The sequence below is a fragment of the Mastigoproctus giganteus genome, chromosome 11 (genome assembly GCF_048544385.1).
Source record: "Mastigoproctus giganteus isolate SK-2022 chromosome 11, ASM4854438v1, whole genome shotgun sequence".
Taxonomy (NCBI): Eukaryota; Metazoa; Arthropoda; class Arachnida; order Uropygi; family Thelyphonidae; genus Mastigoproctus; species Mastigoproctus giganteus.
In genome coordinates, this window is record NC_143585.1 from 71,571,635 (window position 1) to 71,596,057 (window position 24,423).

Sequence of the window (24,423 nt, forward strand, 5' to 3'; positions counted from 1 at the left end):
GATCTGCTGGTGGGAAGTCCTGGATCTTATTCTGGAGACGGTTTCTGATATCGTTGTAATGTACACACTCCAGAAGCAAGTGTTTCCAACTTTCACTTTGTCCGCAAAAGCAGTAGGGAGTGTCGATGAGTCCCAGTGTATGCAGTTTCTCATTTAGAGAACCGTGTCCGGTAATGAGAAAGGATGATTCGAGGCTGAGGGAGAACCATCGGGCGTTATTTTTAGTGGTTGCGAAGGTTACCTCCGGAAGAAAACTGCGAGTTACAACCCCTACAGTAGAAGAATCCCATCTGGTCTGCCATACATTGAAGAGTTTATTGAGACATCGAGATTTCTCCTGCTTTATATCTGTAGTTAGTGAGAGTTCTATATCCAGGATCGTTGCCGGAATACCTTTTTTAATTCGATAGCAGAGCCCCTTGTAGATTGTGTAAAGGTCGAGAGGGAGGGTGCCTGCTATAACTTGGAGAGCTGCTGTAGAGACTGTACGGCAGATTCGATGGGTCGCCAGTAACATAGCTCTTTGTATAGAGTTTAGCTTTTCTTTCATCTTAATGATGGGAACTCTGTGAAACCAGACCCCGGCAGCATAGGTTACTATTGGGAGAAAGACAGCTTTATAATAAAGAAGAAGGGTTCGTTTTGATAGTCCCCACTCACTTCTTGAGATCCGTATAATTGCGGCGGAGAACTTTTTGGTCTTGGAACTCAGATGCTGTAGATGGGGGAAGAAAGACAGACGGTTGTCTATTACTACTCCCAGGACTTTTGTCTGTTCTACGAAGGTTAGCTGGGTTCCGTTGATTTTGACCTGGGGAGGCCTTCGTAAGTCGAGTCGGTTTTTAAACACCATCATCTTAGTTTTGGCAGGGTTGATTTGCAATTTGTTGATTGTTGTCCAGGTAGAGAGATGGTTGAGTACTCGCTGTGCTGTGGATTCGAGGGCTGCTCTGGAATGACCAGCGACCACGATGGTGAGGTCGTCGGCAAACGCTATGATTTTCGTTTTTTCAAAACTGTTACTGAGCCAGCTCTGGAGCACCATATTCCACACCAAGGGCCCCAGGACAGAGCCCTGGGGACACCCACGGTGGATGGGTTTAAGGACTTGGTGATATTTTGACTTAACTACTATTGTACGTTGTGAGAAGTAGCTTCTGAACAGCCAGTAAAGATTGTTTGGACATTCTGCTGTGCAAAGACGTTCCAGTGCACTTTCCCACCATACATTATCGAAGGCCCCCTCGAAGTCAATAAACAGAGCGAGTTCATATTTGGATTGCGAAGTTTCCAGATGCAGGATCAAATCAGAGAGGGCATCTTCACATGATCTGCCCTGGGTGAATCCATATTGGGCTGGTGAAATCATACCTTTGGAGAGAAAGAGATTCGTGATTCGGATGGCCATTAGTCTTTCCAAGGTCTTGCCCAGGTTTGCCAGCAGGGCAATTGGTCTGTATGAACGAGGGTTTGTTATTGGTTTATATGGTTTTGGTATTAGGCGGAGAAGTGCAACCTTCCAGGGCTGGGGGAACTTTGATTTTTGGAGGCATTTATTGTACAATAATAGAAGATGTTCTGGCTTTAATTTGTGAAATCTAATGATGAAGGCATATTCAATTAAATCCAGTCCCGGGCACTTTTTCGTATTTACTTTTTTGAGGACCTGATTCAATTCCAGACCGGTGAAGGGTTCAGCTTGGTTCTGTGTTATATATTCGGCATTCTTCTTCCGGATACTTTTGTGTTCCGGCAAGTCATTCTGAGGGTTGTCGTCTGGGAAGAGCTTATTTATGATGGCACTGACAGAGTCAGTCCAGTTAGTGGTTTCATTTTGATCAGCCTGGACAGTGCCAGAGATATCTGTTGTGAAAGTTTTTCCCCGTGTGATTTTATACAGTAACCCCCAGGGGTTTGAATTTCCAGATTCTAGGACGAATGTAGCCCAGGTTTCTCGCTTTCTAGTTGCTATTGCCTTGGTGTATGTATTCTTTTTATTCAAGTACTCCCTGTGTAGCCTTTCGACGTCTGCTGCTGGCCAGTTTCGTCGGTTCTGATACTGCTTTCGTGCGCGGTGGACTTCCCTCCTTAGTGTCATAAGTTCCGTGTTCCACCATGCACAAGGTCTGTTGCATGGGACTTTCTTCCTTGTTGCTCTATACGAAGCTCTGGTAATTGCTGTTTGTATTACTTCACTGTATTCTTCTGGTGTTGCTTCTTCATATTGGAGAGGGTCATGTGTTGGAAAGTCTCTATTGATGGAAATGTCGAAGGCATCCCAGTCGACTGTTCTTAGGGAAAACCTTACTAATTCTGTCACTCTTTGCTTAGTAGATGTTGGCAGGCACCTGGTCCCAATGTGAAAATAGATGACCCGATGGTCACTTATCGTCCAGTCCGGTATTGTGACCCAATCCCAGACGCATGTCCGTAAGTCATTGGTGGTTAGTGTGACATCAATATTAGATTGTCCAGTGGTGCTACAATATGTCGGAAGATTGTTGGGTAGGTTATGGATGGTTAAATTTCTGTTCAGAATTAATTCCTCTAGAAGTCGCCCACGTGCATCCAAGGAAGTTGAGAACCACAATGGGGATTTGGCATTAACGTCTGCTGTTATTAGTATACTGTTAGAGTTAAGAAGGTCAATGGCAAACTCAATATATCTTAGGAAGTCATCTATACAGAGAAGGGCAACAAGATTAGTGAATGGAACAAAGGGTTGCTCTTACGAAGAAAGGCTTAAGTTTTGCAAATTACAGAGCCTGGAGACTAGGCATCGCCGAGGTGATCTGATAGAGGTGTACAAGGCTTTGAATGGCTTGAGCATGCTCAATGCCGATGGGATTCTTCCTCTTGCTCAGAATAATCACCTGAGAGGGCATAAATTCAAATTGAGGAAGGACGGATGTCGGATAGATGTGCGGAAATTCGCCTTTAGCCAGCGGGCAGTTGGTTTGTGGAATAGACTTCCATCGCTTGTTGTTGAAGTTGATAGCCTAAACAAATTTAAGGCTCAGCTGGACAGGTATTTCGAACGAATTGAGGGGTGAAATGGGAGTAGTGGTTGTTTTTTTTTTTTTTTGGCTGATGCTGAATAAGCTTGCTTTCTTGCATCATATGCCTCTACTAATGCTAATGCTAATAGATAGTCTTGACTGGGTATGAATCCCTTTTATGTCTGTCTCATCTGGCTTAGGATTCACAGTGACTGAAGAACAATTAGCATCAATTTCATATGATTGAAGTCTTAAAATGAAGCATACTGAAATCCTCCTGGATGCATTCTGAATTTCAAACAAAGATAAGTAACCTGAAATTTCAAATCATGCCTTGAGAATTTTATTGCAGTTCTCCACTACTTATTATTGTGAGTTGGGATTCTCAACATTAACAAACATTAAATCCAATAAAAGGGAAAAAATGATGTGCGTTGAAGATGTCATGAGTAAGTTTACCTGAAAATACACTCTAACATACAGGAAACTGCTCAAAAGCATCAAGCTCAGATGTTTCAATAAATTATATCAGTGAAAACTTCCAATTTGTATATTTGGCAGCTAAATAAAACATCTGCCGACCGGGCTAGCTGGGTGGGTGGGTAAAGTGCCTGCCTGGCAACCCAAAGGTCGCAGGTTCGAAACCCGCCTCGGGCTTGGATCAGAGTAGAAAATGCAAAAACCTTGGGAGGTGCAATATGGCCACAGAAGCCGATGAGTCAACAACTAAAAAGGGGAAAAAAATAAAACATCTTAGGTTTGACTTCAAAGACATCTTTGACTTTATTAAAATATACTGGTTTTTCTTTAATTAAATATATAGTCTTTTTCAGTTATAACCACCACATAATTATACAGCCAATCCCCAGCTTACGTAATACTTGACCTACAGAAATTCAACTTAACGCAAGTTTTTGCCAGCCGGTGAAAACTTTAAAAAAAATCATGGAAACGTATTTTGCATCCTGTAGGAATAAATGGAGGGATCATGAAAATATCGTAACGTGAACCCAATAACACATTAGTTTTTAAGGCTCCAATTTGTACAGTAGTCCTCCATTGTGCAACAGTATCAAAAGGGTTCGAAGTATATGATATCAAAATTCCAAATATATGATATGAAAATTATTTTTTTTTTTTTCATCCAGCTCAATTGTAACCACATAATAGTACCCAATCAAATTTGTTAGACAAGACTTTCCATTAACAAACCCATGCTGTATCTGAATTATTACTGCAGTCTTGTCTAAATGATCCTGCAATGCTTCTTTAACCACTGACTCCATTATTTTCCACCAGAACAGAAGTTAAACTAACAGGTCTGTAATTACTCGTGTCATCTGTTGAAAAACAGCAAGAAGTCCTTGCTGTTTTTCTTAGCATCATTATTATTAGCCATATGGTGCAAGGAAGCCTAAGGCTTATGCTGCACCAGCCAAAAAAAAAAAAAATTTCCAAGTCACCCAGAGGGAGAGAGAGTCAAACTTAAAAGGGAATCGCCAAGAAACAGAAGAATGATGATATCCAGCTCAGGACCCTGGGTGTGCCAAGCCCATACTCACCAGATGTGAGCCCCTGGGGTTATTTGCCAAAGATTTCTCGTATTCTACCTTCGCTTGCCTAATCTCCTTTTTTTCTTGATTACAGACTAGCTTATATCTTCCATATACTTCTGTGTCGCCCAATTTATATGCATCCCATGCATTTTTCTTCTCTGTCACGAGTCTCATTAGTTTATCTGACATCCATTTAGAACTAAACCTTGAACAGTATTTCTTAATCAGTATGAAAAGCCTAATAGCTTCCACAATTAATTCCTTGAATGCTTCCCATTTAGAATTTGCTGTTGGTAACATCATCAGTTGGTCCCGCTGTACAGAACTTAAAACTGTCTAAGACCACTGTAGTGACCCTTTGCGGAAGCAAAAACCCTTCCCTTTACACCTAATGGTAATTATATCTTTAAGTAAATCCCACATCAGTACACTGTGATCACTGCCACCTAGTGGTTCCTTTATCTGCATATTCTTAATGCATAAATAATCACTGCTGATAACCAGATCAAGAATATTACACTCTTGTGTGAGCAACCAACCCACAAGTTCCAGTCAATATTCTGGAAAGTTAAAATCCCCCATTATGAGACATTCTGATTTACTGGCCCACTCTATTTCTCTGCATAATGGTCGTTATACTCCTCAGATTCATTAGGCCTATAACACACATCTACTCTCATTTTCCCTTTCCCAGTGCTTACATCACACCAAACTGACTCAACATTGTATCGTCCACCAACGTCAATTTTATGCACTTCCTTAGATTTTGTGTGTCTTAACTAACAGCATAACCTCTCCTCCCTTCCTGTCCTGTCTATCCTTTCTATACACATTGTACTCCCAAAATTCCAATTTTGCACTGCTTATATCTGTGTGACACCAGGTCTCTGATATCCCAACAATATCCACCTTTGGTGTCTTGACCAGCACTTCAAATTAGTGAAATTTATTTACTATACTTTTAGCATTGGTGTGTATTCACCTATTCTTATTCTTAGTTACCCTAACATAGCTCATGTATTTATTTGTTTTATGACTGCTCTCACCAGTCCCTGAAACTCCCAGCACCCTGTCCTCCAGGCCACTACTCATTCTAATAGAAGCAGTGCAAGAATTACTTTCACCTCTGCCTGCGGCTACTTTTAACTGTGAATTATAGTTTATAATTATATATAAAATGAAAAGTTTCCCTAGTCATCAAACAGTATTCAAATTAGACATTATCATTTATCAGACATAAATTGCTAGTAGCTAAATTAGGAAGGTAGGAGGCCAGCAGAATGGTTAAGAATATACAAAAAGTAAGTGATTCTACCAATTATAAAAAACTACCAGTTTCTAAAAACTGGAAACATCTGTTTAAAAATGTAAAGAAATTAAAGTATTTTTCAGACACTGGTAAAGTATTTCAAATATATAGTGAAAGAGTATGCAGAATTCAAGTTTTGAATTTTATAAAAAAAAGTCAACTTTATAAGCTGTTAGAGTTATTTATTTTAAATAAAGCAAAGATTAAACAAACAAACAAAGAGTTAAAACAAATTCTTACTTTCTATTTTTTTTCCTAAACAAACAAACAAAGAGTTAAAACAATTCTTACTTTCTATTTTTTTTCCAAAAGAAAACCACCATAGCTAATAATAAAAAACCCAAGCCAACACAAGCTGCTATAACTATTTGTAGTTCTTGTGGAATTACGGCACATGTTACAGTACGCACTACAGGCTGATCTCCTCCTCCTCTTGGGATACATCCTTTTGGAGAAATATAATGAAGTGTTTGCACCCCATGAATGCACTCTCCCTTCACCACCTAAGCAGATATTAAATAATATTAAATATGAATAGAACATTTCATATTGAGTCCATTAATATTTTGCTTATTTCATATCTGTTTCTGCTATTACAAATAGAGAATAATACTTATACTGTTCTAAAGTTAACTATCAAAAATCATAAGTGTAGTTCACATAATCCATAATTTTAAAGGTGTTATTGGCATGTCAATATAATATTTCATATGATTAAAACACTAAAAATAGTTTCAAATAATTACTGTCATGCTCATCATTTATCAAATTACAAAATATGTATTCAATTTCATATATACAATAATTCTCATATTACTGAAACTTCAGACCTTATGGATTTTCTTCATTAAATGCAATAACTATTCAAGGTTGCATATACATAGAAAAATAAATTAGTATTAGTATTGATTATGCAGGAAAGCAAAGTTACAAAGCATCAGCAAAAAAAGGAAGGGAAAAAAAACTCATCTGGACATCCCTCTAACAATTTGTACTTTTTTTTTAAATTTATGTCCCCTTAGTACTGTCCAAAAAAAAAAAAAAAAAAAAAAAGAGTAAGAATGCCATTAGCATTTAGTTCATTCAATTTGGTCCTTGAGGCTGGCACACGTGCACGCACGCACGCACACGCGCGCTCGCGCTGCTCGCGCGCGCGCACACACACACACACACACACACACACACACACACACACACACACACACACACACACACACACACACACACACACACACACACACACACACACTTTGGTATGCCAAGCTGTGCTTGCTTGCTACCTGGAAATCTAAAACACTGATGGGACTGATATTTGGGTAACACTCAAGTCAAGTGAACCAAATTTCAGCAAAGTCCAGTTGGTCTTTGACAGCCAAATCCTCTGCTTGCACCTTCATGATGGTGGGACAGTTAGTAACCTTGGGTATAAACTCCCATGTGTAAGTCCTGAAATACAGCAGTCCTAGCCAGGGCCAGACTGATCTAAGGACGAGCCGGGCAGTTGCCTGGGATGCTGATATTTTGGGGGTTCATGACAATGGGGGGGTATCAAAGGTTTGACAGGGCACATATGCTTCGTGGAAGGGGGGAAAATGTAAGATTTGAGGATAGATGTGGAGGCCCTTTTTCTGTCCCTTTCTTTCTCTATAGTGCAATAAACAGTTAAAAATGCATCAGCCACATGGCATGCATCCCAAGCAAAGACCCTCTGCATTTCAAAGATAAAATGGATAGAGAACCCAGGAATACCAGACTTAACTGAAAATTTTCTTTCACGGCCCTCAGAGATGGACTGTTTGCGAAACAATGGCAGCTCCTTGAAAGGGGTGCTTTTATTGCCTTCTTTCCAGGCTCTACCCTGAAAGCAGTATCAGAACAATTCATGCAAATAAAAGAGTATAATGATATTTGAGGAATTTTGTACATTAAAAAAAAAATGTAAACCATGATGATCTACTGAAAAGGTAAAACGCACTTGAAATTAAATTAAGTGATAAAAGTGAGTGTTATGTAAATGGCAAAAATTTGTGTCAGGAAATTGAGATGCTGATAAGGCTTTTGCCTAATAAAGTACCTGTTAAAGACTTAAGTATTTTTAAATTTATAATATAACAATAAATTACAAGATACTGTGCAAAGGTAGCATTTAGAGTTATACTGACAATTCCACTAACTGTAGCAAGTGGAGAAAGGAGTTTTAGCAAATTAAAGCTAATTAAAACATATCTGCAATCATCAATGTTGCAGACAAGATTAATTCATTGGCGATATTATCAACTGAAAATGATGTGGCTGCAAATTTGGATTTTACCAATATCATTAATACATTTTCTGATATAAAATCAAGGAAAGGAATTTCATTTGGCACTTGATAAAAATATGACATTTTGTGTTAATAACAAAAAATTCTTAAATTTTTGTTTTGTATTTTTAAATAGCTGTGATGTAACTTGTTGTAAAGTAATGTAAAATCTATATTTATTCTTTAAGCATCTACTATTAAGTACTGTCAAGTGTCAGTCTGTCTCCAAATCCTTCCACTTCCAGATGGGATACCAATTTGGAATTTGGTTTAAATATAGGTGATTGGCTACAATCCTGTGTGCATCCATTTCTTTCACATGGACGACTGAAATTTAATTATAGAAACTATTATCATTATATAAATTAAAGGCAAGTGTAACTGCAACCCATTGCTAGTATTTTGCAAAATGTCCTTATAAAAAATTGGCTCTTTTGTAAAATTTTTATTGTTAATATTTTAATATGACAATTAAAACATTATAAATATTATGGGTGTCGTTTCTTGTGTTTACATTTGTCTTTTTAACTTTTCTCTAGCAAAAATAAAAAAATTAACTCGATAAAAACACCATCTTAAAAATTTTTTCTATCTGGAAGGGGATACAGGAATGCCTCCCCGACGAGGGTGCCAGTATACCTCAGGCCAACCCTGGTCCTACTAGGTTGGAAGTGATCACCCAGGTGCAACTTATCTGTGAAAAGATCTAAACCTACCAAACACTTCCTTGTTCATTTCACAAATATATGTAGTCTCAGATCTAAAATTGATGTCCATTTCCACTTACAGTCTGCCAAACCCCCCATATACTTTTTCTAACAGAATCACAGTTATTGGTTCAATCACTGCTCATCTCAGTTATCCGAATTATTTGCTGTATGATTCCTTTCACTTCAAAGGTGGTACTCGTACATATCTCCAGTCTGATATTCCCTGTCAACAAATTAGTAATTTGGAATCTCCATCTTTTCAATCTTCTCTGGCTTAAAATCTCTCTACCACATTCTGTCAAATTCATCTGCTGCCTTTATAGTTTTCCCAACTCCACTAATTACTTGAAACTCTTTCACTTCCCCTCTCTTAAACTTTCTCCAGTCCAACTTTCCTAACACTGAGTTTCCCTGGTGATTTTAATGTTTACAAATCAGCTAGCTTCCGTTTTCTAGTCACACGGACCGGGATGGTCAAGACGCTGAGGCATTTCAACCATAATCTGTGTGAGGCATTACTAATGACATCACACAGATTATTCATTTAACTCCCAGAATACCAGACAATCCAAACCACACAGCCTTGATTTTTTTCTCACAAACAATCCTTCTAAGCACACAGTCGAGGTCAGTGGTCCTCTAGTCACCTGATGGTCTCTTCACCAATGGAGCCTTTCTCCCGTGACCATTGCCAACTTAGTGTTGTTTGGCATTACAAGAATGCAAAATGGTATGATGTGTGAGATTTCTTTTCCTTAGTCGGATTACTGTTTCAAATCTTCTGATGTTAATGTTTGCTCAGATTGTGTCAGTAAAATTTTTCTTGCAGGGATGAAATTCTTTATTCCATACTCCACCTTAAAATCTCATCCTTTATCTAAATCATGGTTTCCAATAAATTTGCTAAGGCTGTTCAAGAAAATTGAATAATATTGAAAATTGAAAGTGACAGAATATTTAATATATCATATTTGGCTTGTATCCAAATCTCCAGGTTCATCTGCTGCCTACAACAAACTCACAACAATTGTAAAGCAGTTATTAATCAGTCCAAACTAGATTTTGAACGGGCTAAGAGTAGAAAACTTGCTTCTTGTCCAAATGATAGTCAAGCATTCTGGTCTCTTGCCAAAGCTATTCACCACAACTTTTGCCCATTTCTACCCCTACCTCTATAGAAACTCGATGGGTCTATTGCGACCTCGGCTAAAGATAAAGATGACCTGCTAGCATCCTACTTTTCTCCCAAGTCTTGTATTGATGATCTTGGTAAACCACCGCCGACCATTCCTAGTATGCTCCATTCAATGCCTCCTGCAATCTTCTGTCAAAAGGATGTCAGAAGGATTTTGAACAATCTTGATGCTATTTCTCCACTTGTTCTTACAACCTATACTCCTGAACTTACGGCGCCTCCGTAGCCAGGTGGGAAGGAGCAGCAGTGCGTAGCACACGCTTCTTGATTAGACCAGGGTTCGAGCCTGTCACCACCAAATACAGAGGATGCGGAAAGGTCAAGGAATGACCACCACATATCCTGGAGCAATATGGCCTTAGTTGCTAATGCTCCTAAAACCCAAAATAACTAACTAACTAACTAACCTGAACTTACTCCTGTTCTGTATTGCCTTTTTCACTTTCTTATTCCAAAGGTGTTTTCCCTTCTTATTGGAAATTTGTTTATATCCAGCCAGTTCCTATAAAGGGTGGTAAATCCCTCCCATTCAATTATCGTCCCATTACACTTACTTCTACTCTTTCTAGAGTAATAGAGAAATCAATTAACCGCCAACTCTTAAACTACCTAGAAACCTTCCATTTCATCAACAATTGCCAGTATGGATTCAGTCAGTGTCAATCTGCTGATATTCTGGCTTATGTCACCCATCTATGGACAAATTCAATAGAAACACATCTGGTGAAGCAGTTGCGCTTGACATTTTAAAACCTTTTGATCATGTTTGGCATAAAGATCTTCTAAATAAGCTTTCCAAAGGTGTTTTCCCTTTGGAAGCTTATTAAATATGGTTTTCCAACTGTTTTTTGTAATTGGGCATCCAGTTTTTTCACTGTGGGTGATGGTAGATAGCTCAGTCTTCTAACTTCTTCACTAATGCTGGTGTTCCCCAAGGTTCTGTTTTTTCTCTTGCACTCTGACCTTCTACCATTGACTGGAAATCCTATCCATAGTTTTGCTGATAATAGCACATTACATTCCATCTTCCAGTCTGAGAAACCTTGCCCTGCACAAACAGCTTTAACTTATTATTATTGTTGTTGCTCTTATATTATTTCTCCCTGATTGGGGGATTCCACTCCGTGATGGGTACTGCTACCAAGTACACAGGGTGGTTGTAATGTCTGGTGTTACTGTTGGTCGAGAAACTCTGAGTATTTTACAGGTGTTCAGGACTGAAGCTGTCTGGAGTTGCTTGTAGGTGTTCTCTGGAAGACCTATTGCTGCTGGGATTCTATGTAGGGTCTTTGGCACCATACCGGTGGTCCACACAATGATCAGGATGGTCATTACTTCTTGCATATACCACATCTCCTTGACCTCTTGTCTCAGGTTCATGTACATCCTAATTGTTATTATTATTATTATTAGCCATATGGTGTAAGGAAGCCTGAGGCTTATGCTGCACCAGCCTAAAAAAAAAAAAAATTCTGAATTACCCTGAGAGAGAGAGAGAGAGAGAGAGAGAGAGAGAGAGAGAGAGAGAGAGAGAGAGAGAGAGAGAGAGAGAGAGAGAGAGAAGGGAATCACCAAGAAAGAGAACGATGATGATATCCAGCTTAGGACCCTGGGTGTGCCAAGCCTATACCATATGTGAACTCCTTCTCAAATATCCATTAACAATTCCTTTATTTATATGCTGATCTCCAGGTAATTCTCAAGTGGGGCAAAGATAACTTAGTTGATTTCAATTCTTCTATATAGCAAAAAGAATTCTTCTGCTCCTATGCTTATTTTCGATGTCACTCTGATTTCCAGGCAAGTTCATATCTCTATTGGGGATTACCCTGACTTCTAATCTCTCTTGGCCTAAGCTTATTACAAATGTTGCTTCCTCTGCATTTAAAAAAACTGGGTTTTCTCTTTTGCTGTTGCTTTTCTTCCAAAAAACTATTCACTCCATACAAATCGCAAATCTGCCCTACCATGGAATATTGTTCCCACATCTGGGGCAGTTCCCCAAAACTTCACTGAGGCTTCTAGATGCCATTCAAAAGAGGGCAGTTAGGTTAATTAAAGACTCATCTTTAACAGAGTCTTTCCACTCTCTGTCTCATAGACATTCTGTTTGTAATGCATGCCTTTTTTATAGACACTTCCATGGGCACTGTTCTTCTGAATGGGCTTCTATAATTCTCTCTCTCTCTCTCTCTCTCTCTCTCTCTCTCTCTCTCTCTCTCTCTCTCTCTCTCTTTTCCAAACTCATCTGAACATGTGCCTCAACCAGTCAACATCTTTTTACTGTCCTACTTCTAACTCACAGAACCAACGTTTCTTCTTCCTCATTTATTTATTCAACTTCTGTTTTCTGGAATGATCTTAACCATCCTTCATGCATATTTCTTGAAAATTACAATCTACAGAAGTTCAAGTCTAATGTCAACAAGTATCTTCTCAACCTTCAACAAATGCACGGTATTAAGTACTGTAGGTTCTAACACCTCTCATGTTTGGAGTTTTGGTTTTCATAAAAAAAAAATATATATATATATATCTGTTTAAAGCATTAAACACTTTAATTAGGTCTCCTTGTAGATGCTTAGTATCCAGGCAATGCAATTTGCAGAACTGAAGCCTTTCTTGAGACAAGTAAACTTCTGTCTCCCTCACTAATCTTGTTGCTCTTCTCTGTACTTGTTCCAACAGATCCACATTCTTCCTAAAATTATACCTCCAGTGTATGCATTACCATATATAATAGGATAATCACCTCTTTGTTCCTGCTGGCATAATTCCTGTATATCATTGACAGAACCCCATGATCTATCTTAGCAGCCCATCTGCACTGCTCAAAGAACCTCAAGGTGGATTGTAGTTACCCTATGTGCTTTTCTTCACCACGTTGTGTGCAAGTACCACCAATTCATATGTTATTCTGGGATTACTGCTATTCATATTCAAAACCTTGCTTTTATCAATGCGAAGTATTGAAATTGCCATTTCTCAGGCCCATCTGCCTAAGTTGTATGCCTTGATTCCTGTCATTGACCACCCTGCAGCCCTTTGTATCATCTGTAAACTTAGACGTTAAGCTTGATATGCCTTCATCAATATCATTAATAAATATTGAAAACAATAACAGGCCAAGCACCAAATCCTTGGGGAACTCCACTAATAACATTAGTCCAAGAAAAGGTCGAGACGGTCGTGTTCAAAGCCGCTAAGTGGATTTTTCTTATTTATTGATTTGAAATTATTGTTTTTCTAAAACTTTTGATTTAAATTTAGTAGTATAACATTATTTTGTGATTTTCTGATTATTTTGGTGTATTTATTCTTTACTCGGCCTTGTAATTGCATAAAAGTATCGGTAAGGGTATCCACGTGTTTGCAACTCCGCTGAACGAGAAGTTCTTTAGCCATATTTAGCCGCTTGATTGAATATTTTTTACATCGAATTATTTCTGTAAGTAGCTTATAGACCTAGTAAGGATCGTTAGTTTATTCTGAATTGAGACAGCGAGATTTGAAAGTTAATTAATACTTAAGTGTCCGTAAATTTACCGTTCGTAACTTTCCCGCCTTTGTGATACGATAGTTACCGTACTAGATAGCGTTAGTTGAACTTCGTTAGCAGTTAAATTGTACTTTTAAATAAATACATATGACTTAGATTACAAACGTAATATAATTAATTATATTTAACATAATTAATTACAATTAATTAATAAATTAATAGAATCATGACTCAGAGCAGAGCAGCAAAGCAAAAGGCTCAAGCAAATGGAAGTGCTGTGGCTCAGAGAAGAACTGAGGGGAGCAGTTGTCCTCTGACTCACAGCCTTATAAAATGCACTGTTTGCTTGATGTTTGCAGAGCAATCGGGTACGGGACATGATACTGCCATGGGGGATGTCTTTGTGTGTGAGCGCGATGCAAGGAGTGTATCGATATCAGGCAACAACTCAGCGTTCTTGTGGGCCTATATGAGAGCTTGAAGGACAGGGTGGATGCCCTCGAAGAAACTAAATTGAGGGGCCCATCAAGCTCTCAGCTGCCCACATCAACGCCAGAGCTTGCACTTGGGCATCACGTGACACAGAGGCAACCCCCAAGGCAGAATGCGCTGGTCCAGAAGGAACTAGTAGTTGTTGGTGACTCTATTGACAGGGAAACGGGAAACATGCTTCGTAAAAAGGATAGGTGGAACAGGACCAGGGTATGTCTGCCAGGGGCAAAGGTTGATGACGTTGTAGAGCGAATATCATCTTTTAAGGGCACAAAAGGTGATATAGTTGTACACGTTGGCACTAATGATATTAAGAGTAGGAGACCGGCAGAATTACTTAACAAGTACAGGTCACTGTTGAACAAAAGCCGAGAATTAGGGTTGAATTTGAAAGTGTCTGCAATTCTGCCCAGACACGATAGGAGGGAGTATATGATGAGAGCCTTGTCGATCAATTCGGCCCTGGAAAGATTGTGCAAGGCTCAAGGGGTAGAATTTTTTTCAGCCTGGACTGTACTTGTTAACAGGAGAGATTGCTTCTACAGGGATGGGATACACTTAAATAGAAAGGGTGCAAGAATATTTGCTGATGCTATCGAGGCAGTGTTAGGTGGGTCGGAAAACTGCTAGCTTGGGGGGAGATAAAGGCCAATAGATTGACAGGCCACTGGCAGAGGTGAAAGAGATTCTTGCACTGCTTCTATTAGAATGAGCAGAAGCCTGAAAAACAAGATGCATGATATTTCAGAGACTGCTTGGAGCCATTGCGGTACAAGTAAACACATGGGTTGTGTTAGGGTAGCTAAGAATAGAAACAGGTGCAGGTATACTTGCGTGTACACCAATGCTAGGAGTTTAATAAATAAATTTGATGAATTTGAGGTTTTGCTCAAAACATCAAAGGCAGATATTGTTGGGATATCAGAGACGTGGTGTCACACAGATATAAGGGATGCAGAACTGGAATTTGGGGAGTACAACGTCTACAGAAAGGATAGACAGGATAGGAAGGGGGGAGGGGTTATGCTATTAGTTAAGAAACACATAAAAACCAAGGAAGTGAAGCCAGTCGACATCGCTGGACAGTGCAGTGTTGAGTCAGTTTGGTGTGACATAAGCATTGGGAGATCAAAATTGAGAGTAGGAGTGTGCTATAGGTGTAATGACTCTGATGAGTATAATAAGAAACTGTACAGGGAAATAGAGTGGGCCAGTAAATCAGAGAGTCTTATAATGGGAGATTTTAATTTCCCAGATATTGACTGGAATTTGGGGGCTGGTCATTCACACACTAGCAGGGCTTTTGTGGATTTATTGGATGATTGTTTTCTACATCAGCATGTTTGGGAGGCAACTAGAGGGAGTAATACTCTTGATTCGATTATCAGCAGTGATTCTTCATGCATTAAGAATCTGCAGATAAATGAACCACTAGGCGGCAGTGATCACAGTGTGCTGAAGTGGGATTTACTCAAAGAGTTAACTACCATTAGGGGTAAAGGGAAGGGTTATTGCTTCCGTAAAGGCGATTACGATGGACTGAGACAGTATTTAAATTCTATACAGTGGGACCAACTGATGATGTTACCAACAGCAAATTTAAAATAGGAAGCATTCAAAGAACTTATCTTGGAAGCTACTAGGCTTTACATACCAACTAAGAAATATTGTTCAAGGTTTAGGCCAAAATGGATGTCAGATGAACTAATGAGGCATATGGCAGAGAAGAAAAATGCATGGGATACTTACAAATTAACACATGACACAGAAGCCTATGATAGATACAAGTTGATATGCAACCAAGTTACAAAGTAGGTTAGGCAGGTGAAGGCAGATTACGAGAAATCCTTGGCAAGGGATGCAAAGAAAAACAGCAAAGAGTTCTTTACTTATGTAAACTCTAGAAGGAAGGGGATGAATCAGATTGGTCCACTTGATATTGATGGGTCAACTGTTAATGATCCTGCTCAGGCAGCTAACAAACTAAATGAATATTTTGCATCGACATTCACACACGAGGAGTTATTCAGCGAGGGGAATGCCAGAGGTGTATTCAACTCTAACAGGAAGCTACAGAATCTTGAAATAACTGGGAGTAAAGTGGAGGAGAAACTGTTGAAGATAAACAAAAGAAAGGCACCCGGTGTGGATGGGATCTAATCCAGTTATATTAAAGGAGGCAGCAAAGGAAGTAAGCAAACCCTTAGCCATAATTATGAGAGCTTCCTTGGACTCAGGGGAGGTACCCATAGACTGGAAATGTGCAAATGTGACCTCAATTCACAAAGGAGGATCAAAGGCTGACACAAGTAATTATAGACCTGTGAGCTTAACTTCTGTTCCAGGAAAATTAATAGAGGCACTGGTTAAAGAAGCACTGCAGGATCATTTAGACAAGATTTCAGTTATAGCTCGGACACAGCATGGCTTTGTTAAGGGGAAGTTTTGCCTGACCAATTTGATTGGATACAATGATGCAGATGCACAAAAGAACTGGATGCAGGGAATAGCTTTGATATTATATACTTGGATCTTAGAAAGGCTTTTGATACTGTTGCACATGGAAGACTGCTACACAAATTGGAGCAGTGTGAGATTGGAGGCAAATTGCTGCTATGGATAAAGGGGTGGTTGAGGGGGAGAAGACAGAGAGTGGTAATCAATGGACACTGCTCATCATGGACTAATGTTATTAGTGGAGTCCCTCAGGGCTCAGTGTTGGGTCCATTATTGTTTTCTGTATTTATAAATGATATTGATGATGGCATATCAAGCTTAATGTCCAAGTTTGCAGACGATACAAAGGTTGGCAGGGTTGTCAAGGACACTACTGACACTATGCTGCTGCAACAGGATCTGGAAAGGTTGAGCAGATGGGCTGAGAGGTGGCAAATGAAGTTTAACATTGACAAATGTAAAGTACTACACATGGGAAACAGCAACCCCAGAGCAATGTGCAATGTATCAACTCTGTGGTACTACACTGACAGTGGTAGAGAATGAAAGGGACTTGGGGGTGGTTGTGCAGGCAGATATGAAGTTCTCTGAGCAGTGCAGACGGGCTGCAAGAGTAGCTCATGGAGTATTGTCAATGATATACAGGAATTTTTCCACCAGGGATAAGGAGTTGATTATTCCCTTGTATAAGGCAATGGTCAGGTCACACCTAGAGTACTGTATACATTTTTGGAGGCCTCATTTCAAGAAGGATGTAGAGATGCTGGAACGAGTACAGAGAAGGGCAACAAGATTAGTGAAAGGAACAAAGGGGTGCACTTACGAAGAAAGGCTTAAGATTTGCAAATTGCAGTGTCTGGAGACTAGGCACTAGCGAGGTGATCTGATAGAGGTGTATAAAGCCTTGAATGGTTTGAGCATGCTCAAATGCTGATGGGATTCTTCCTCTAGCTCCGAATAATCACCTGAGAGGGCATAAATTCAAATTGAGGAAAGACAGATGTAGGATAGACGTGCGGAAATTTGCCTTTAGCCAGCGGGTGGTTGGTTGGTGGAACAGACTTCCATCCCTTGTAGTGGAGGTTGATAGCTTAAATAAGTTTAAGGCTCAGCTGGACAGGTCTTTTATGAGAAACACTATCAAAAGACTTCTTTAAATCCAAGTATGTTATGTCAAAATGATTTTTTGCATCCAGTTCCCTGGTCACTGTCATAGTAACCTATCAGATTGGTTAGACAGACTGCTCCTCAACAAATACATGCTATGATTGGGGTATAATTGCATGCCCATCCAATACTTCTTTCACCAGTGATTCCATTATTTTTTCTGAACAGATCTGTAATTACTCATGTTGCCTATTGCTTCCCCTTTATGAATTGGTGATATATTCACGCTTCTTCAGTCCATAGGAACCTCCCCCGAATCCAAGGATACTCTCATAAGTATGGGTAAAGGCTTGCATGTGGCTAAAGGCTTGCTTACCACCTTTGCCATCTCTTTTAATATAATTGGATAGATTCTAATTGGATAGATTCCATCTGCCCAAGATGCCTTTTTATGTCCATACTCAACAATTTCTTCTCCACTTTCCTTTCAGTTATCATGTCATTTAGCTCTCCGTTATGTTTGATAAACTTATGACATCCCCTTCCCTCCTCATGTGTGAATGTAGATTCAAAATACCTATTCAATTTTTATGCACCCTGAGCAGGGTCATCAAGAATTAACCCATAGATCTCAAGTGTCCAAATGTGATTCAACGCCTTCCTTCTACTGTTAATATAAGCATAGCAATCTTTGCTGTTTTTCTTTGCATTCTTTACCAGAGACTTATAATCTGCCTTAGTTTGCCTAACCTCCTTTGTGATTTGATTGCAGACTAATTTATACCTACCATAAGCCTCTGTAGCACCTGATAATTCATTGATATGAAAAGCCTAGTAGCTTCTTTGATTACTTCTTTGAAGTAATCAAAGAAGGTCCGGTTCCCACGGACTGGAGATATGCAAATGTATCCCCAATTCACAAAGAGGGATCGAAGGGTGACACGAGTACCGCATTTCCCCATGTATAAGACACTCCCATGCATAAGACGCACCTTAATTTTGGGGCCCGAAATTTGAAAAAAAATTTATTACATAAAGTTATTGAACTCAAGTTTTATTCTTCATAAAATTCATACAACTCATCACTGTCAAAACTCCCATCCATTAGCTTGTCCTCATCTGTGTCTGATGACGAATCACTATCTTCCTCAGTTACATTTATGGCATTTGAAATGTCACACTTCTTAAATGACTTGACAACGACCTCAATCTTGATATTATTCCAGGATCTTTTCACCCAGGTACAAACTTCTCCTATAGTTGGTTTCTTCACTCTTCCTTCTGGTGTCAAATTGTCCCCAGAAGACTTCATCCATTGGTTCCATTTGTCTCTTATGTCCGCTTTGAAGGGTTTGTTAATGCTGACATCAAGTGGTTGGAGCTGGGATGTCAAGGTATGACGGCAGGTTTTGTTTTTTGCTCTGCAGCAATCTTCTTTGTATTTTTTTTATGTGTGCCCTGAGCTGATCAAGCACTAATAGGGCAGGTTTGCATAAGAGCCCACACCTGGTCTCCTTCTCCAAACTTGCTCAAACCAGATCTTCATCCCATCCTGATCCATCCAACCCTTGTCATGTACATGGACAATCACGTTCATGAGAGAACAACTGTATAATGGCTCTTTTCATGTCCACTTGTCTTCACAGTTACAGTTTTCACCCCCTTCTTATCAACAGTTCTGTTACTTGGGACATAAAATTGAAGGGGGACTTTGTCCATATTTGCAATCTGTCCCAACTCAAACTGATGTTTCTTCCAACATTGAATGACAAAACGATGAAATTCAAGGACCTTCTGCTCATAGCAGGGGGACTTGAAGGGGGACTTCGTTCATATTTGCAATCTGTCCCAGCTCAAACTGGATTCAATGTCGGAAGACACATCAGTGTCTTCCGACATTGAATGACAAAATGATGAAATTCAAGGACCTTCTGCTCATAGCTTTCAGGGATCTTTTGGGCAAGTCTGGTGCGTGTACACATGCTTAGTCCATTCCGTTTCGTGAACCGGAAGCACCAGTTGTGTCCTCCTTTGAAATCAGTAACTTCTTTTTCATCAGCAATTCTTCTTGCCTCATGCTGAACCAGCTTTGTGGACACAGGAATTCAAATTGCCCTTTGCTCCTCAATCCAAATCTTCAATTCCCTCTCTAAATCAGACCATTTTTCTGAATTGCCTATAATGGCCTTCTTCTGCCATGGCGTTTTCAGTAGAGTTTCTTCTTCCCGTAGCCAGTCTCGGATTGTTTTCTCAGTTGGATGAGGACCAAACTTACTTTCAGTAGCACAATTTCCATTCACTTTTGCAAATTGGATCACTTTTAACTTGAATTCAGCACTGTAAGAAAATCTTTTCTGAGCCATTTCGGGGCAGAACGTGGCAAAATGCAACATAATATACCGGAAACAAGTGCGAAACAATGAGCGCAAAGAAAACAAGCACGAAAAAGTGGGAAATGCAAGTAAAAAAATCTACAACCACTGTATAAGAAGCACCGAGTTTTTAGACCCCAAATTTTTCGAAAAAAGGTGCGTCTTATACATGGGGAAATACGGTAATTACAGACCAGTTAGTTTAACTTCTGTTCCGGGTAAAATAATGGAGTCACTAGTTAAAGATGCATTTCAGGATCATCTAGATAAGACTGCAGCAATAATTCAGACACAGCATGGGTCTGAATAATTGCCTTTACCTTAACAAATAGGGTTTGTTAAGGTAAAGTCTTGTCTGACAAATTTGATAGGATGTTATGATGTAGTTACAAAGGAACTGGATGCAAAAAATAATTTTGATATCATATATTTGGATTTTAGGAAAGCTTTTGACACTGTTGTGCATGGAAGACTATTGTACAAATTAGAGCAGAATGGTATTAACAGTAAGTTGCTACAATGGATAAAAGGATGGTTGAGTGGGAGAAGACAGAGGGTGGTAATCAATTGGTGCTGCTCTTCATGGGCTAATGTTATTAGTGGAGTCCCACAGGGTTCGGTGTTGGATCCACTGTTGTTTTGTATATTTATCAATGATATTGATGAAGGTATATCAGGCTTAGTGTCGAAGTTTTCAGATGATACAAAGGTTGGCAGAGTTGTTAATGACAGTAATGGCAGTGTGCTACTGCAACGGGATCTAGAAAATTTGGGCAGATGGGCTAAGAAGTGGCAACTGAAGTTTAATCTTGACAAATGCAAAGTACTGCATATGGGTAGAAGTAACCCCAGAGAAATGTGCCAACTGTGTGGTACTACACTTAAGGTCCATATGGGTAGAAGTAACCTCAGAGAAATGTACCAACTGTGTGGTACTACACTTAATGTGGCAGAAAATGAAAGACACCTGGGAGTAATTGTGCAGTCAGATATGAAGTTTTCTGAGCAATGCAGACAAGCTGCCAGGGCAGGTCATGGGGTTTTGTCAATGATATATAGAAATTTGGCTAGCAGGGAAAAGGAGGTAATTGTCCCTCTATAATAAGGCAATGGTCAGGCCATACCTTGAGTACTGCGTACAGGTCTGAAGGCCTCATTTTAGGAAGGATGTAGATTTGCTTGAGCATGTACAGAGAAGGGCAACAAGATTGGTGAGGGGAATGAAGGGATCCTCTTACCAACAGAGGCTTAAGTTCTGCAAATTGCAGTGGCTGGAGACTAGGCACCTGAGCGGTGATCTCGTTGAGGTGTATAAGGCCTTGAATAGGTTGAGCACGCTGAATTCTGATGGGATCCTTCCACTTGTTCAGATTACGAACCTAAGGGGGCATAAATTCAAATTAAGAAAAGACAGATGTAGAATAGATGTGCGGAAATTTGCCTTTAACCAGTGGGTGGTTAATTGCTGGAACAAACTTCCATCTGTTGTTGTGGAAGTTGATAGATTAAATAAATTTAAGGAGGAACTGGACAGGCATTTGGAGGGAATGGTATGATTTTTTTTTTTTTTTTTTTGGCTGATGCTGCATAAGCTCATACACTTGCTTTCTTGCATCACATGCCACTACTACTACTTCCCTGAATACTTCCCATTTAAATACTGTCCAAGAGGACAGTATTTAAAAACTGTCTCAGACCCCTGTAGCTACCCTTACAAAAGCAAAAGGCTTTCCCTTTACCCTTGACAGTAGTTATGTCTTTATTTAAATTCCACATTAGTACACTGATCACTGCCACCCAGTGGTCTTTTACCTGCAGACTGTTAATGAATGAAGAATCACTGCTGAGAACGAGATTAAGAGTACTGCTTCCTCCTGTTGCCTCTCTAACATGCTGCTGTACTCTATTTCAGTGTATAGCTGTTTTGTATATTCATCACAGTCATTATCATTATAATGCACTCCTACTCTCAGTTTTGTTTTCTCAGTGCTTATATCACACCAAACTGACTCAAATTGAGACTGTCACCTATGTCAACTGGATGCACTGCCTTAGATTTAAGATGCTTCTTAACTCATAACCCCTCTACCTCTCCTGCCTAGCCTTCCTTTATACACTGTACTCCCCATATTCAAATTCAGAATTAATTATGTCTGAGTGGCACCACATTTCCACTATTCCTGCAATGTCTGCATTTGATGATGTAATCAGTACTTTAAATTTATTGAATTTATTTCTAATAATGCTTCTATCATTAATGTACATGCAAGTATACATGCACATGTTCTTTCTCTTAGTTATCCTAACATAGCCCATGTATTTATTTGTTCCATGATGAACCCACAGCAAGGCCAGAAGTCTTGGACACCTCAGCTTGGTCTGTACTTTCCAGACTGCTGCAGGTAACAATAGTAGCAGTGCGAGAATCGCTTTCAATTCTGCCTGTGGCTCTAATTAAGCTATTAGTCCATGTATTGGCCAAAGCTAACAGTTTTCTGACCCACCTATATTCTTGCACCCTTTCTATTCAAGTAGTATCCCAACAGTGTTAACAAGACCAAGCTGAGAAAAATTTTATCCCATGAGCCTTGCACATTCTTTCCAGGGCCAAATTGACTGACAAGATTCTCAATATATACTCCCTTCTGTTGTGTCTAGGCAGAATTGGAGACATTGTAAAATTCAATCCTAACTCATGAATTTTTCCCAATGCTGTCCTGTACTTGTTAAGTAGGTCCTCAGATCTCCTAATCTTAATATCCTTAGTGCCAACGGGTACAACGATACAAAGATATCTGATCTATAAGAGGAACTAGAATCTGAAGAAGAATCCCATCAGCAATGAGTTTGCTCAAGCCATTCAAAGCCTTAAACACCACAATCAAATCACCTTGCAAGTGCCTAGTACAGAATTTAGTCATAGTAATAGTATTCGCCAAATAGTGCACGAAAGCCAGGCTTTTGCTGCACTGGCAAAAAGAAAATAAAGACACCAAATAAAGAAAATACAGTAAACCCCGCTATTCGCGGGGGTTACGTTCCTGAGAAATGCTGTGAATACCGAAAACGTGAATACTGAGTTATGGCTCCCATAGTAATAAACGGGTTCCATTCCAAAGTATGAAATATATAAGAAAAACTAGTCTAAAATTTTGTCTATGTATGTATTATATGTACCTTCATAATATGACTATGTACATAAACAGTACATAGTAAAATGCAAGCATGTGGCATCGAAATGAAAATAAAAACAATTTAATATTAAATGTAATATTTATTAGAAATTTCAAACCAGCGCCTTTGCTAGCTAAAAAATTTATCCTGCCAGTGCTATCACCAGTTTCGCTAAAGTGTTGATAAAGGAGTTTTGCCCTTTCACGAATGATGAGTGAACCTAACAGAATTTTATTTTGAGTTCGGTCTTCTATCCACAGATTTAAAGCTTTTTCCATTTTTTCTAATTTAACATCATGAGTTACAGAGCAAATTTTTGAAGCAATTAGGGCATTTTCACAGACGCAACGGCGGATTTTTTTCTTCCAATTTTTTGATTGATCGTACTGTTGATTCATTGATTTTATAATGTTTTGCCACTGAGGAGACACTTTCACCATTAGAAATTTTATCTAATAACTCAATTTTATTCGCTAATGTCATCACCTTCTTTGATCTTTTCACATTTTCCTTGTTATTCGTAGCCATATTTTTGCACGGGTTAGAAAGAACTTGTCCACAATAAAGTCACTTTCTTCCGTTAACACACTCGAAAAAGTCGGTTTTACACTGCAAAACGGTAGATTTATCACTTTTGTAAGCATATCAAGTTATAAATTGATAGATTTATTCAATTTATAAGCATATAAATTAAAAGCAAACGATGAAACCTTCCATGACAAGCACATAACACATACTGAACAAGGATTAGTGAGAAACATCCAAGCTCGCGATTTTGTCACCCCTCTCCCCCACCCACTGAGCACTGTTTTGACCGAGAAAGATAATTTTAACCATGCCCATGTTTTTTTATGGTGGAAAATGTTCACGGCACTTTAAAATTCACATTTTTTTAGGTTTCATTTTATATTAAATCAGCGACCGCGAATACAGATACTGCGAATAGCGGGGGTTTACTGTACACTATGCTTCCCTCCACCTCCACACAAAGGTAACTATCCAGCTATCCAGTTAACCTTTGAATTTATTCCAGATGTCAGACTCAAACTACCTTCAAGGGTAACTTGTTTCAGCAATCAACGACTCGCTGGCTAAAAGAAAACTTCCTACCATCTTATCTAAACCTCAATCAAAATTATTTTTTGCATCCAGTTCACTTGTCATTGCATCATAGTACCCAGTCAAACTGATCAGACTAGATCTACCATTTAATAAACCCATGCTCTGAATAAAGTGTAAATGCACTCCTCT

General features: G+C 39.2%; 1 protein-coding gene across 2 annotated transcripts in view; it reads right to left on the reverse strand.

The window, feature by feature from the left end:
- LOC150078114 (endosome/lysosome-associated apoptosis and autophagy regulator family member 2-like) overlaps positions 1 to 24,423 on the reverse strand; it is a 425,663-nt gene that overhangs the window by 67,550 nt on the left and 333,690 nt on the right. For both annotated transcript variants that reach the window (XM_090385427.1, XM_090385428.1), the window contains exon 19: positions 6,156 to 6,367. In XM_090385427.1, coding sequence (XP_090241553.1) covers positions 6,156 to 6,367 — 212 coding nt within the window. The remainder of the gene's footprint in view (positions 1 to 6,155; positions 6,368 to 24,423) is intronic.